Below are 16606 nucleotides of genomic sequence, written 5' to 3'. Positions count from 1 at the left end.
TATATTTATGAGAGAAAAATACACTATTTCAGATTCAAATCTCTCCCGTACAGGAAATCCAAGCGACTTGCAAAACACATCACAAAAGAGACAAACATGGAAAACAAATAACACATTCAATGCAACATTACTACTGAGATCAAATCTGTATCACCATATCCAACAAAGCTACATTACTGTAATTATCCTCGAGGCATCTATCACTCAAATTACTTCAAAACATTAGTTGAGGAGAAAAAAGAGAAATCTGTACATCCTTGCACCTTTGTTTCCAAAATCACTGGTTCTTGAAAGACTGCAGGAAAATTATCAGTTAGTAAATTAATTACTAGTTTGAGACTCATTATAATTACTTTTAAGAGTTTCACAGTTAAAACCTCAAAGATTTTAGATGCATCTTTCATATGGTCAGCAATTCCTCGCTTCGTCTGCTCAGCTGCATGTATGAAAACAGATTTGCTCAGAACAGCCTGAAAACTTGACTAGAATAAGGAAGAGATATTGGTATATTAGTTACCCATTTTAGATAGATCTTCTATTCTCCTCGAGGTTCTTACGGCAAATCTTTGGAAACTTTGGCTGAGATTAAAAGACAGATACAGTTAGTGGGCATATTTTCAAGAACATCAGAATGATATCTCAGGCCTCATACTGTAGGACATCCCCAACAAAGAAAAAACATTATATTTCCCATGATAGCAGAAGGATTTGTTCCATTGTCATCATTTTAAATCCATCAATAATTTTATATCAACTAAGATGTCTACAAGTAGTTAGCAACGTCAGTGGTGGAACCAGAATTTTTAGTAAGGGGGTTCAAAATCTAAAAAAATAAACTAATGAACTAGCCGAAGGGGTTCGACATGTATTATATATACATAAAAAATTATTTTGACCATATATAAATAGTATAATTTTTCGTCGATGTAAGGTGGCTCAGCCACTGAGCAACGTAAGCGAGACGTGGTAATACTTATAAATACAACTTCATCCATTGAAGCTATATATAACATGCCTAAAAAGCTACAATAGTGATGCAACAACTACTTCATAGATTCTTAATGTTTTGTATAACAAAAGCTGCAAGGAATTTTTTTTATCTTTTCATTTGTTTGAAATTGCATAGATAAGGCAAAAAGATTTTCTTCATCTCATTCACTCACTGTATTACAATTGTCTAAGATGTGACAAACACAAACGAACATGCATAGGAGGTTATCGAAGAGCCTGCAAGATGGTCTGAACACCAAGTTCATCAAAAAATAAAAAATAACGGAACACAACTCACTTTGAAGGGAAGAAAACCATTCCCTCTAGCCAGCACAATCATATGGCCTATTGTGTATGGCTGTATGATGATGCTAAATTTCCATCATCTTCACAATCATTACAACCTACAAGACTACAGAGTCACATTGGCAAGCTTAAGATGAAAAGACAACAACCCCACACTTGATACCCTGCATAATGCATGAAAGTAGGATACTCCAACTTTGGGGGTCAAAGAAACGTTTTGACAGAGAAAAAAACTTGATTGAAGAATCCCATTGAATCAAATTTGGTCCATGAATCTAAGAATTGCCGAGAATTCTTGATCACTCTCAATTCAAAAATTTATGATTGAATTTATCTCCTCTCATTGATTACTCCTAAATTGCATAAATTCATGAGGTTTCAGGTACTTAAAGCGAGAGTGCATCCAAATATTCGAGAAGAGTGCTCGGCCTTGGTTGAAACAATTATAGGTGTTAATGGACCGATTTCACTAGTAGAGCACTTTCTCCAATGTGCGCAAATAGAGATACAACTTTCAATGATGGACACCAGCACGCTTCCATTCACCAGCGCAGACTAAAAGTGCTCTCCGAACCGTGTTGGATAGTCACCCATCACATGGCTCTCAAAACCAACCTGTGGTAGGATCCTGGGAGAAAAAATCAAAACACAACATCCTTTGTCCCATACTTTGAGATGCTCTTCTCCTATTTTACGAATCCTAAAACTCTTACTGAGCGAGACTCCATCCATATCCTTACTAGTGGTTTTTCTTTCATTCAATCATCACTTGTTTGATAGCTTAAACTAGGCTCCACTTTAGAGATAGGTTTTTGGTCTTAATCAAAATAGGTCAAGGGCGCATCGGAATGGTCGGTAGCTACTTAGTCTCATCCGAGAGTTTAATTAAACTCTCACTCCTTACTGCTTTTTTCAAAGAAAAAAAAGAAGGGGGTCGAGTTAGGCTCATTCATGACAGAAAAATTGTATTTATGGTCTAAACCCAACCCGCAAACACTGTTACCTTCCCTGCCCTGCACCATCTCCATCCCTACCTTCCTCGTGATAACTTCAAACTTGAAAAGAGCGAGGTAGATTAAATCGTTAAGTGAAGACAGTTACAGAAGATGTGTAACAAAAAGGGTTCAATTTCAAACTAGTTAAGGTCCACCGTATGAATATATTAGAATAAAAATTTGCCCTTTACGGAAAATACCGAAATATAAATAGATAAGAAAAGAAAATAAAGCAACAGCAATGAACAATAGACTACCTGTTGGCTAGTCCATTGACGATCAATTCGTTGGCTACATAAGAAATAACCCTATGAAGAAAGTTTCCTCCTCCAGTCATAGCTGATTCCTAAAACTTCTTTCTTTCTTTCTTTACTAATAAGAGATTTACGTTTTCGTTCTAATTTGGGAACTTCACAGATCAAAAAACAGATTTCAGTAAATTAAAACGTAAGCGAACAAATGGATGAGGTACGGTTGGTTACCTTGGGGAACAAGGAATCAGCTAAATTAGGATCTCGAAGCTTCCAGATACCTAAGGACTGCAAACGAAAAGAGATGGAACTCTTTAGTTGTGGGGCAGGGTAGGAGGCCCAATCTTGACGAGCTTTCACAGATGGGCTTAGAGTCGTCGTCCATCTGAGTCAAGCATTTCAAAATGACTTTTTTTTCTTTGGAAAACTACATAATTAAACAAAATCATTAAATAATGGCAAACAACACAAATTCTACTAGTTTAATAATAAATTAATGGAGAATTTTCATATATAACCACTCAAAAAATACCTTAATTATGCTCCATAGTTATAGTTTGCTAATTACAATTCGTATCTATAGTTATAGCACCGTTTGTATAATTCGCGCAACATTTATATAATTCGCTATACAATTCACAATTTTTGTTTAACATTTGTATATTTCACTATAAAATTCATGTAAAATGTTTTTATAATTCGCTATACATTTGTAGTGCTTATATATTTCGCTATACAATTTGATTCGCGCACAACGTTTATATAAATCGCGCGAATTATACAAAATTCAACTGTATAATCGCGCAAATTATAAAAAACCTCAAATTATAATTACAGATAGATGTTTGTCGCAAGTCATAATTAATTCAAACTATAGCTATATTAGCTAATTAACTAGTATATGTTTGATTATCCGCGTAATTTTTCCTAAATTAATTATCTTCATGCGAATTTTCAATATTACGAATCTTATAAGAATTTGGACTTCAGATACATGTAGTTGGCACGTTCGGATACATAAGGTCAAAAGTACGTGTAATTTATTTCACATACACTGTATCCAAGTGGATTTGCATATATCTGACTCTCCCACTTGTCTCTCATCTACCTCGCTCGCATATCTCCCTCTCTCGCTTACCTCTTTTCCTATGTATCTGTATTTCAAAATGTATATCTAGTGTGATTCACATGTATCTAGGATATATAGATTATCTCGCTCACCTCCCTCATATCGCTCGTTTCTCTCCCTATTTCAGTGTATCTAGTAGTAAAAATACATGTATCTATATCTATTTGAGTTGAAATCTGGTATGAAATTATTAATTAGCGAGACAATATGTTATTATATCAAACTCTAGAGAGAATTAGTAAATATGATAGGAATATTTGTGTATTAGATAGTTTTCCATTAAAGAAATATTCCTACCATATCTCTAGTCTAGTAATAAATTTCTTTATATTTTAAATAAGGAAAAATGTTCAAATATGCCATCGAACTTTGAGAAAAGGTTCATTTATGTCATCTGTTAAAAGTTTGGCTCATTTATGTCATTTTCGTTTGAGAAAAGGTTCATCCATGCCATTATTTGTAAACTAAAAATATTTTCTGTTTTGCAAAACTATTTTGTCCACGTGGTCAATTATGATTCGGCCACTTCATTAACTAACTTATTTTTTTAAAATGGAAAAGGTTCAAATATGTCATTGAACTTTGAGAAAAGACTCATTTATGTCATCCGTTAAAAGTTTGGCTCATCTATGTCATTTCAGTTAACAAATAATGGGATGATTGAGTTTCTTCTCAAATGAAAATGACATAAATGAGCCAAACTTTTAGCGGATGATATAAATGAGTCTTTTCTCAAAGTTCGATGACATATTTGAGTTTTTTCTCTTTAAATAATTACATAATAACTTATCTCTCCTTGCGGTTCTCTCTCCTTCTTTCTCTCTCTCTCCCCTCTTCCTTTTCTCTTCTCTCCCTCCCCCCTCCTCCCTCTCTCTCTCTTTCTGTTCTCTCCGTTCTCTTTCTCTCCTTCAATAGATGTTGATGATAGCTACAACCTTGTCAGTATTTCTTCCGTACTTTATTTTGCTCGCTTTGACCTCATTTTAGTTCAACTGGGAAGAGAGACGAGCAACAGAGTCCGCATATTCTATATATATATATATATGAATCACGCTTGAATATTGTGTATTTGAAATAAATTACACCCAATTTGATACCCGTGAAATAAATTAGGTGAATCAATTCACTTTGCGTATTGATTCAACGTGGTTACAGGAATTTACCAAAGAATCTCTTTCAGTCTGTTTAGACTTTTTAGCATTACATTTTTTGGGCTACAAATATGCAAAAAGCAACTGATTCCAAGTATCAGGAACTCCAGGCAAACACCAATGTATACAATCTGCAAAATGCAATGGATCTGCTCTTTGATCAGCTGTTAACAATTTGCCTTGCAATTCACCATAAATCGACGTATGTGCATCGATTCTGTACTCGGATAGTTGCGTGATATTTAGGACAGTAACAGGAACTTTCATTCTCCTCATGACACTAGCAACAACATTCATCATCTCTTTGTTTGAACCAGTTCCCCAGTGACCTTTCTTCGTTACTGGTCTCGTCTCATTGAAGCACCTGATCCCGTTCATGTTACCCCATTCTTTATTTCTGACAGCAAAAGATTCTGTGAGTTTAAGTTCTACAGGATTTTAACGCGATTTTAATAAGAAATTGACGTGTGTGTTTGTCGGGGTAACTTACTTTTGGTGTGAAGGGGACATCGTAGTGAAAAAAACCTTTGTTTTGGTAGGATCAATTGTTGAATCAATCCAATTTGCCCATGTCCTTAATGCTACTCTGTAAGAAACTGATGTGTCTAATTCTTCATAACCTTCTTTTCCGTTTTCGAATTCGCCCCATCTACATTTTTTTATCACTTTAAAAGCTATATGCAAAGCCAAAGTAGAAATTCTTCTATACAGGAGCAGAGCTACATAATCAGAAGGGGTTGATAAAAATCTCCGTCCCCGAAAATTATACTGTGCATGTCAGTCTTACTTTCTTTTTAGTAAGTTTTTTTTTAAAAAAAAAGCATTTTTTTTCTTTTTTGACAACTCCTTAATTGTGACTTTCCACCTGATGATATGTTTAAAATCATAAGATTAAATAACATTTTGATACATTCTACGTATCTCTTTAGTTTAAGACCATAAGATTTAAAAGTGTTTTTTACTTTTTTAATCTCCGTATCAAGTCAAAACCAAACAAACAAATAAAAAATAGGGGAAGTAGAATAAGTTGTTGAGTTCCCCTGGAGCAATAAAAACCTTTAGTTTGGTGGTAACCGTCAAGGGTGGCTCAAAAACTGAGGTTGTAGTTTGTAATTCCGGTTGTGATATTCAACGTTTTCTTGAATTCCCTTGTTAGAATTTCTGGCTCTGCTGCTATAATTCCTTTTTGTAGAAGTTAACTGTATAAAGAGAAGAACTTACAGTGCTTTGGTCTTGAGTCCACTCATCCACCAAACATAAGTATTGAAAACAAGGATGTCTGCTCCTAACCAATTTTTGGCACGTTGAGAAATTGAGTCCACTTTAATAATTCTCTGCTTTGGATCACTTTTAATAGGAATATCTGTGTTAGATTCCACCAAGAAAGGTGCCCAATAGAACTCAATGGTGGCATCATATTCCTGTCAAATAAGTGAAATCCCTTATTTGTTTGAGCAAATTCTTGAATAAGACAATGTTTTCGGCATAATAAGTAGATAAGCACTCAAACTTGGCTTCAACTGACAAGTAGTCACTCTAACTTTGGTTGACAAGTAGTCACTCTAACTTTGGTAATGCATATCCAGACACACGCTCAACTTTGAGTGGCTATCTACGATTATGCCATGTTTATTTTATGTTTGAGTTATATGGTGAATTACCTTAGCTTTGAATACAGAATGAACACGCCCTCGTTTCATGGATTTCTTGCCTTTTGGGATTACAGATTCAACCAAACAAATAAAAGATTCCCATTGATTTCTCTGTAGTGAATCCCCTACAAACATTAGTCTTTTCCCTTGAAGCTTTCTCAAAGCAATCTCAGGATCAAACCTGAACTTGTTAAACAAAAAAAAATCAAACCTGAAGTTTTAGTCGTTGCATACGTCAGGATGTCAATTCAAGTAACTTGAAAAAAGAACCAAGAATTAATTATACTACTTTCATTTTGCAAATGCAGCAGCACCCGGGTCAGGTCCTTCATCCGTGTCAGATCCTTCAAAAATGCACTACTTTTGAAGGATCTGACACACATCTAGTGACATTTTTAAAGAGTCCGAGTAACTCGCTAACCTTGGCAACATGCAATCATCAGGCTTCCATTCCCAGTGAAGATAATAAGAATCATTTCTACCATTCTTAATACAAGAATATTGTTTATCAATATACGGACAAGTCCTGTCTGTGTACAATGGTTTAATTGAAGAATTGAAAATCCATTTCCCATGATTGACACTGCATTCATCAGGATCAAAATCAATAATATCATCTGCTGGTTTATTTATTGAATCTCTCTCCAATGCTGTATCATCTATTAAGTCAAGAAACAAAAAAAAATCAGCACGACAAAATTTTTTAACGAGAGCAATTGGGATAGAAATTAATCAACTAGCTGGTACACCTGCAGAAATTCTTTTGGGGCAATTAGGCTTAAACCTCGAAATAGTAGTGATCCTCTCGGTATACAAGAGGAAACTGAAGGCTAAGAAGGTAAAGATGATGACTGTGATTATGGGCAAAGAGATTTTTCTTCTGGCAGATTTTGTCCATCCCATGTTGAATATGAATTAATTCACAATGGAGAAGCTTAACTGCAAGATGAAGCAAGGCAAAGTGATTGGAAGGCTTAAAAGTAACAGAACAATGAGACATGAGAGAAGCTTTTGGAGGATTATTTTTATTTTTTGAGTGAAGTGAAAGTCATGCATGGTTGGTGCAAAATATTGATTTATCCAACTTGGGAAATGACTATTTTGAGTTTTTTTTTCTAGGAATTACACTCCCAGGAGGAAAGAATAATCTTCCAAGCGGACGTGCCTTTAAAGCGTTTGTTGGAGGAAAAGGTTAATGCTAGAGTATTGTTTTACGAATCCTACAACTCTCTTTACTGAGCGAGACTCATTTGTTCTGTTATACTCAATGAACGCGTTAGTAAGAGATCCAGCCAATCACGCCTTCTTCAAGGGGTGAGGGGAATAGGGTGAATCAGACTAACCACCTGTTCATCTTCTTCTATTTGCAGGTACACACACCTGAGAATTAAGACTAAAATATCCTTGGAATACGACATTTTTTCAGCATGAATGGAATGTTTGTGTATTGGATTGTCTTTTTTCATGAGTCATTTGTTATATTTGAAAAAGTAACTAGGAAAAACGAGCTAAAAGGGACACACAAGAGTTCTAATGAATAAAAAAGGATTTTCATATTTTTTCTTTTTTTCTTTGTTAATTATGGGGAAATGGGGGTTGAATTAGAATATTTAAAAGTTTAGGGTAAAAATTAAAAAGATTAAAACACAACCCCAAAAAGTCTCCCTTTTATATTTCAAAATTCAAAATTTCTTATTCCCTCCATCTCTTTTTTATTCATCTACCTTTTTCTTCTTTTCTTGTTCCTTTTCCACTTCATCTTCTTCTTCCTTAATATCTTTGCCTTTTTTCTTATGCGTTTTCCCCTTTCTTTTCATCTTTTTGTGTTTTCATCTTCTTCTTCTTCGGATGTTGTCATCTTCATTTTTTTTCTTCACTCCGATTTGATTGTGAAAATTCTGAAAAAAATTGATGAAAAAAATTCAAAATATTGAAAGAATTTCGTAGTTCGTCGAAAAACAATTGAGAGTTACTTAAGCAAATAAGATATGTTGTTTATATAAACAGGAGTTGTTTAAGCAACCGAGAGATGTTGTTTAAACAACCCTAAGTTATTTGGTTCAAACAACTAGAAGATGTTTAAACAACCCTAAGTTGTTTAGGTATTTTCTATAATTCTTTAGTTAAAAAAATGAGAATTTTTTAAATATCAGCTAGTTGTTTGGAGAGATATGAAAATATTTGCTAATTGTTTGAAAGATCGAGATATGAAAACATTTGTTAGTTGTTTAGAAAGATGTTTAAACATCTGCTAGTTGTTTGGAGGTGGTGATGACGTGGAGTAGGGGAGGATGGAGCTGAGGTGTGGATAGGGGCAAGGAAAAAAGAGAGAGAGAGGCTTTTGTAAATTAAAAAAACTAGTGGTTTCTTAAAATATGTTTCATTATCACTATTTAAAAAAGAGTCTCTTTTACTTCATTTTCAAGACTTGTGTCCTTTTTATTTACACTCTCAAAAGTTCCTTTTAATTCACTGCCCCAACTAACTAGTATTCCAAGTCCACCCGCTGCTTTGTACCCTTCGTACAGGACCATAACAACAACAATGTAATCAGTGTAATTCCATAAGTAAGGCCAAGAGAGTTTGGGAGGGTGGTGTGTACGCAATCTTACCAGTGGCGTAGCCATATATACTGAAGGATGATCAGTTGAATACCCTTCGTAGAAAAAATTATACAATATATATATATATATATATATATACTAGAAAATTATATGAAGCATATAGGTCGACAACTATTTTTTATACATATACATTAAATCTTAATACCTTAAACAACATTTCTGACTTCGCCTTATTTCTATCTTGCGAAGATAGAAATATTGTTTCTAATAGACTCTGGCCTACAGACAGGACCAACAAGAATAATCAGTAGGTGGGAAAGGTTTTCTGCCGAGACATGTATATTTTAGCTGTCTTTTAGTTTCATCATCCTATATTGAGATCTCATGACTTGCATTTGCAGTCACTAACAGAATAGGGTATCTTTCTTATACAGCAAGTTCAACATATTTTAATCAAATAAATCAAAGGAATGGACAAAGTCTGAATTAGAATTTTGAGTTTATGGTTCTATATTCTAGAAAATGCATTTAAAATGCAATTTACTAGGGTTTAAATAAATTATTTATATATATAACTTGTTGTCAGGCCCTTTCCCGGACCCTGCGCATAGCGGGAGTTTTAGTGCATCGGGCTGCTTTATATATATATATATATATATATATAGTTTTTTTTTTAAGTATAAAAAAACATTTAGACCAAAATTACAAGATTCTGTTGAACTTGTAAGCAAAATTATAGCTTCGTTCATGTGTATGGGTTTGTACCTATGTTTTTAGAGTTAAATTTTTATGCACCGATAATGCAAAAGCTATCAGGTGACCTAAAAATAACAAATGATCGAGGTATAGTAAGTTGATTATTTTTATAAGTACAAATAAAGTTACATATTCAAGGAGTATGCCTCAGTATCCTTAAACTTTTCACTCATACACTGTCATCTTTTGAGTTTAATCATAAGTTCATAACCTGCACTGTTGACTGCTAAATAGTACTATTGATTTCCATCTTTAGTTCTTTAGGCCATTGTATCGAAGGTGATAAAATTAGCCTATAAAATCATAATCCATTCAAGTTGTAGGTTTGAGTGGGTTTGACCTACTCAATTTTAATTTAATCGATCCATTTGACACCTCTAATTATACCTGATTAGCTTGTGTTTTGCTAAAGATAGGCGCTCATAATTAGGGGTGTTCATGATTTAGGTAAAAATCGATTAAATAAATTAATTTTATTTTGGTCATACATTTATAAAAATTGATAATGTTTTGTTTTTTTACTCTCTTGTTCTTCTCTCTTAAGCCGAGGGTCTTCCGGAAACAGTCGCCCTACCTTTCAAGGTGGGGGTTAGGTCTGCATACACTCTATCCTCCCCAGACTCCACATGGTGGGATTATACTGGGCTTGTTGTTGTTGTTGTTGTTGTTGTTGATAATGTTTTGTTTTTTATTTTATTCATAAAAAAATCAAAGAAATAATCGGACCAAACCCGATAAATTATATACATATTTTTTATAATTATATATATATATATAATATATTATTTTTATGAACAATTTCAAATATTTTATATATATTTTTATCAAAAAAATATTTATAATTTATTTATGAAAGTAAAAAAAAAAAGGCCAAAACAAAAAGTATTCCAAACATGTATTTTTTTTTCTCTTCCCCCACCTTGTTTTATGATTTTATTTTCATTTGCGATTATAACCGAATAATCGAACATAATCAAAACGAAAAATTATATTATATATAATTTGATTTGATTTTAATAATTTAAAAATCAATTTAATTGATTTTATTTTAATTTTGATTAACAACTTACTCAAATTGGCCTATAAACATTTCAACTCATGATAAAGTAACCTGTCCAAAAGTTAACTCAATTCATCCATTAAACACCTCGAATTATACCTGATTAGCTTGTGTTTTGGTAAAGATAGGCGTTCCTAATAAGGTACTCGTTTCGTTTTGTGTAGACTACCATTCTCTTTATTTTGACCTTTTTTTTGGGTCTAATAATTAGCTATGATAATCAAATAGGTTTCTACTAAAACTGCAATTATTATTCAATACTAGAATCAAACATTCTGTCTCTGATATAGACACTACAACCAAAGCAATGATGCCACATCCAAGTTGCTCCAATCTTCTAAAACTTTAGTCTCACCAGTCATGAAAGACCGTGCTAGCAGTATTTATTCTTTTCTTTTGATTTATGTGATATTAAAAATTATTATTTTATGTTTATAAAATTTTTAAATTGATAATTATTATGATTTATATATTTTATGTCATTTTAATTAATACATATTATTTATTTTGTTCCATTTTATGTCGCATCAAAATTTTATTTATCTTTTAAATATTTTAAATTATTAATTATTGTGGTTTATAGTACCTTTTACATAAATTTCAAATAATATATGTTACTCTTTCTGTCTCAATTTATGTGGCATTGATAAAATTTAAAGAATCATTTAGATTTCATCTATGTCTTTTAAATTTTTAAGTTGGTAATTATTGTGATTTATTATACCTTTTACATCATTTCAAGTAATATATGTTACTTTCTCCGTCCCAATTTAGGTTGCTAATTATTGTGATTTATAATACTTTTTACGTAAAATTTTGAAATTGCTAATCACTGTAATTTATAATACTTCGCACTTAATTTTTTAATATATAACATATTCCAAAAGAGTAAAAATGAATTAAATTTAAAAAATACAAAAATAAATATAAGTAGATACATCAATGACCACTTGCTTCAAGCAGCTAAAGCAGGCAGGACAATCGGAAGCTGCTCAAAAAAGCAATACGATCGGAAGCTGTTGAAGTTATTCCTTTATATATAAGTACTAAAATACTAATATTAGATGAATTGTGGGGTATGACAGAATTAAAAATAAATAAATTAATATATATAAATAAAATGCTATTTTTTACTATTAATTTTTATTTATTATTTTTAAATTATTCTCCTAGAAAATATAATGTCGTTAAGAATTTTATTAAATAAAAAGTAAATATGCTAAAATTAATCTCAATAATTTTTTTAAGCTTTAAACAATTCACTTATTTTGAATTATGAAAAAAATTAAAAATTTATTTAATTTAAATTAGAGGAAGGATATATATATATATATATATATATATATATATATATATATATATATATATATATATATATATATATATATATATATATATTTTATGTGGCCATTTTGATGGTTGGTAGTTGATACAGACAATTTTGAGAGCGACAGAAGACAAGTGGCCATAATTTTCTATTTTAGCTATCAATTATTATTATCATATGAATTATAGAGCTGTTTGAATTGACTAGAAAAAAAATATATTAAATAAATAATTTAAAATTAAAAAGAAAAAAGTAAGAGGGGATCAATTAATTTTTGACTTCTCTTTTATAAATTTTAATTTATTTTAAACATCTTTTTAATTTATCAAATACTTTTAAAAATTAAAAAATAACTTAAATATTAGAATACTCACCCATAAATATTTACGTTCTCTTAGATTTTTATTAATTTTATTTCTGATAATTGTCATTGTCATTACTGCTCAACATTGAATTATTTCTTCGTTTGGAGTTTACTCTCTAGAGTACTTCAAATGATGAGTTACTCAAAACTCTTTTAATTTGTTTGGGCCTTCTTTTGTTTATTAATTGTCATTACTCCAACTCTTGTAAGATTATGGGGATCTTAATAAAAATTGAGAGAAGTATTTAAAATATTTTTAAGCTTAATGAAAATTTAGGAGTGTATTTCACCCATATTGCATGATCAGAGGTGTATTTAAGTTCAGTTAATCAAGTAAAAGAATATTTTTAAAGTCTGTCAATAATGTAAGGACAAAACTAATAATACAATTATAAATACTTCTCTCTTATTTAATTTTAAATCTCAGGGATATGCACACTTCACTAACTGAAAATGAAAGAACAAATTAATACAATTTCAATAAATTCATAACTAAATGTATAAAAATTAAACTCTAAAGCACACATTTTAAATCTACTTTCAAAATTAAATTCTTTCAAGATTGATGAAAGATATTTAGTGATGGAAATGTATACTTATACAATATTCTTCATCATAAATAGCGTATCAAAATAATCGGTCAAAATTTTTATACCTATTATTCGTAAGCTAGGAGATTTCATTTTTGTAAAAATGATTAATTATTATACTACCGAAAAAGAAGATTGTCTTTATAGATGGGTAATTTTATAAAGAGTGTATTATTATAAAAATGGTCATGTTATTGTTATAGGCAAAAAGTTATTATAAAGAGGTAAAATATAAGGAGAGGCGTGTCTATTTTAGAGAACCAGTTCGGATTTATGTCGGGACGCTCAACTACAGAAGCCATCCATCTCATGAGGAGACTGGTGGAGCAGTATAGGGAGAGGAAGAGGGACTTGCATATGGTATTCATCGACCTAGAAAAGGCCTACGATAAAGTGTCACGAGAGATACTATGGAGATGTTTGGAGGCTAAAGGTATACCTGCGGCATACATTAGGGTGATCAAGGACATGTATGAGGGTGCCAAAACCAAGGTAAGGACAGTCGGAGGCGACTCAGAGCACTTTCCGGTTGTGATGGGGCTGCATCAAGGATCAGCTCTAAGTCCATTTTTATTTGCCTTGGTGATAGATGGATTGACGCGACAAATTCAGGTAAGGTGCCATGGTGTATGCTTTTTGCGGATGACATAGTCTTGATCGATGAGATTCATAGCGGAGTTAATGCTAGGCTGGAGGATTAGAGACAGACCTTGGAGTCTAAAGGGTTTAAGCTGAGTAGGACCAAGACAGAGTACTTAGAGTGCAAGTTCAGTGAGACACCTCAGGAGGTTGACATGGAAATTAGGCTTGGTGACCAGGTCATCCAAAAGAAAAGTAGTTTCAAGTACCTTGGGTCTATTATGCAAGGTAGCGGGGAGATTGACGATGATGTCACACATCGTATTGGGGCAGGGTGGATGAAATGGAGGCTCGCTTCCCGTGTGCTATGTGACAAGAAGGTGCCTCCAAAACTTAAGGGCAAGTTCTACAAAGTGGTAGTTAGACCGGCTATGTTATACGGGGCGGAGTGTTGGCCAGTTAAGGTATCTCGCGTTCAAAAGATGAAAGTTGCGGAAATGAGAATGTTGAGATGGATGTGTGGGCATACCAAGAGTGACAGAATTAGAAATGAGGCTATTCGGGACAAGGTAGGAGTGACCTCGGTGAAAAATAAGATGCGGGAAATGCGACTGAGATGGTTTGGGCATGTGAAGAGAAAAGACACAGATGCCCCAATGCGGAGGTGTGAGAGGTTAGCCATGGATGGTTTCAGAAGATGTAGGGTTGGCCGAAGAAATATTGGGGAGAGGTGATTAGACAAGACATGGCGCAATTACAACTTACCGAGGACATAACCTTAGATAGGAGGGTGTGGAAGACCCACATTAGGGTAGAAGGCTAGTTCATAGTCTCGTCATTCTTTCTTATTAGTAGGCGTATTAGCGCACAATATTTCCCTGTGGTCTGATATCTACTATCATTTATTACTTTCATTACTTTCTGTACTTTGATTGCTCTATCTTGCTTTTACATATCGCTTTGAACTCTTTATTCTTATCTGACATCTGACTTCCTTCTTTCTTTCTTATCTGATTTTACTGAGCCGAGGGTCTTTTAGAAACAGTTGTCCTACCTTGGTAGGAGTCAGGTCTGCGTACACTCTACCCTCCCCAGACCCCACGTTGTGGGATTTCACTGGGTTGTTGTTGTTGTTGTTGTAAAGAGGTAAAATATAACATAAAAAATCAATTAAAAAAAATACTTAGTAAGATATTATTACATAAGAACGTTCTTATAAACTAGATGTGTGGCTATATAACATATCTAATACTTACATATATATAACACTCAAGGGTATATATGACCTAATGATCAAGAAATATGAATTATTGTAATACTTGATAATTATGAGATTTCAAATTTTAATCTCAATCAAAGCAAAAAATATTGTATAATTTCTTCTTATAATCTTTACATGCAAAATATTGTTTATCAAGTTATGCACAAACTGAAATATAGTATCAACACGTCTAATGCATCCACTAAGGTCGTAAGGGATTGTTTAGTTCATATAGGTTGTCCTAATTATATGTCAACCATGCAAGAATTGTTAACTGTAATATGATGAATGTTAACCATTCTATTTGCTACAAAAATTTTAATATGTAAATTATAAATAATATTATTATTAAAAATATATATCATTCTATTTGTAATTACTGTCGATATTTTATATTTTGGAAAGAATGCAAAATAGCATAATTTCTCATAGATTTATTTCAAAAAAAAATATTTAGTGATTTAATAGCCTTAAATTTAACATAAATTAAATATTTTGATGTATTCACACACAGTAAAAAATTCTACAAAGGAATGATTTTAAATTGTATTCAATTGAACTTTCAATCTTGAAGTCATATTTAAAATTAAAAGAGGAAGGGACAATTATTTCGAGGATTAAATTTGAGATTAAAATTTATAGTTTGTTTGGCTGAATATGTAAATTTATACCTTCAATAAGGGATGGTCACGGATTAGTTTGGATCGGTTATTAATCAAAATCAAAATTAAATCACGTTAATCGATTTTTAAATTATTGAAACCAAATCAAACTAAATAAAATATACATCCATCATTTTTTCATCGGTTTCAGTTTCGTTTGATTTGGTTATTTGGTTATTAACTATATACAAAAATAATAATAAAAATTCATTCAAAAGAGAAATAAAAAGACAATAATTCATTCAATAAGAAATAAATTGTCTTCGTGTCATTTGGGATCTTATAATTATGTTTAACTTCTTGCTTATATTGTTAGCTAATCCAATGTATTAAACAACTTAAACTTATTGAATAATGCATAAGCTAATGATATTGTTGCACTAATAAAAGACGCATCATACCTTACTTTTTTAAATTAGTGTACTATATTTTTTTTTGCATAAAAAGTGTTCATAAAAAATAATATAATATGTATATATAATTATAAAAAATATGTATATAATTTATCGGTTCGGTTAAGTTATTTCTTCGATTTTTTTGAACAAAACCAAACCAAATATTATCGATTTTTAAAAATGTAAAATCAAACCAAATAAAAATTAATTTATTTCATTGGTTTGATTTTTCGATTTGAATCGTTTTTTTATCCAAATCACGAATACCCCTACTTTCAATCAAATAAATATAAATTTAATTTGAAACTTAATCTTAAATATCTCATCTTATCCATCTGTCAAATAAAATAAAATAATAAATTAATTCAAAAATTATAATCTCAAAATAACTTAATCCGCAAATCAAACCACATCAATTATTCCAGAAGTTTTATTAGAGACGAATGTGCAACATGAAGAATATATTCTCTTAAAATTCCCACCTTTTACAAAGTCCCTATTTTTGGGTCAAAACCTAAAATAAAATAAAATATAGTACTAGTAACAACAGAAATATTTTTGTTAGGAAAGTAAT

General features: G+C 31.7%; 1 protein-coding gene and 1 long non-coding RNA gene across 2 annotated transcripts; both read right to left on the bottom strand.

The window, feature by feature from the left end:
* Positions 1–279: 279 nt before the first annotated feature.
* LOC129877714 (uncharacterized) lies at positions 280–2984 on the bottom strand. The gene is made up of 4 exons (XR_008763594.1): positions 2774–2984; positions 518–579; positions 378–436; positions 280–295 (listed from the first exon to the last, which is right to left on the bottom strand). It is a non-coding gene; the product is annotated as an uncharacterized LOC129877714 (long non-coding RNA).
* A 1738-nt stretch (positions 2985–4722) lies between these two features.
* Positions 4723–7402, bottom strand: LOC129876698 (protein trichome birefringence-like 3). Its single transcript, XM_055952190.1, has 6 exons — positions 7224–7402; positions 6896–7133; positions 6484–6655; positions 6044–6243; positions 5313–5471; positions 4723–5219 (listed from the first exon to the last, which is right to left on the bottom strand). The coding sequence occupies exons 1-6, from the start codon at positions 7375–7377 to the stop codon at positions 4886–4888; spliced, it is 1257 nt and encodes a 418-aa protein (XP_055808165.1). The 5' UTR covers positions 7378–7402; the 3' UTR covers positions 4723–4885.
* Positions 7403–16606: the final 9204 nt, after the last annotated feature.

The sequence above is a fragment of the Solanum dulcamara genome, chromosome 12 (assembly GCF_947179165.1).
Source record: "Solanum dulcamara chromosome 12, daSolDulc1.2, whole genome shotgun sequence".
Classification (NCBI taxonomy): domain Eukaryota; kingdom Viridiplantae; phylum Streptophyta; class Magnoliopsida; order Solanales; family Solanaceae; genus Solanum; species Solanum dulcamara.
Note: the sequence above shows the minus strand (reverse complement) of the source record. Positions and strands in the feature narration are given on the sequence as shown.

Bases quoted from the DNA above. Each gene is read 5' to 3' on its own strand.
- LOC129876698 (XM_055952190.1), bottom strand. From the start codon at position 7,377: ATGGGATGGACAAAATCTGCCAGAAGAAAAATCTCTTTGCCCATAATC. The intron at 6,656-6,895 runs GTTAGCGAGTTA...TAACAAGTTCAG, and splicing joins GATGATTGCATGTTGCCAAG to GTTTGATCCTGAGATTGCTT. The intron at 5,472-6,043 runs GTAAGTTCTTCT...AAAAAAATGTAG, and splicing joins GGACTCAAGACCAAAGCACT to ATGGGGCGAATTCGAAAACG.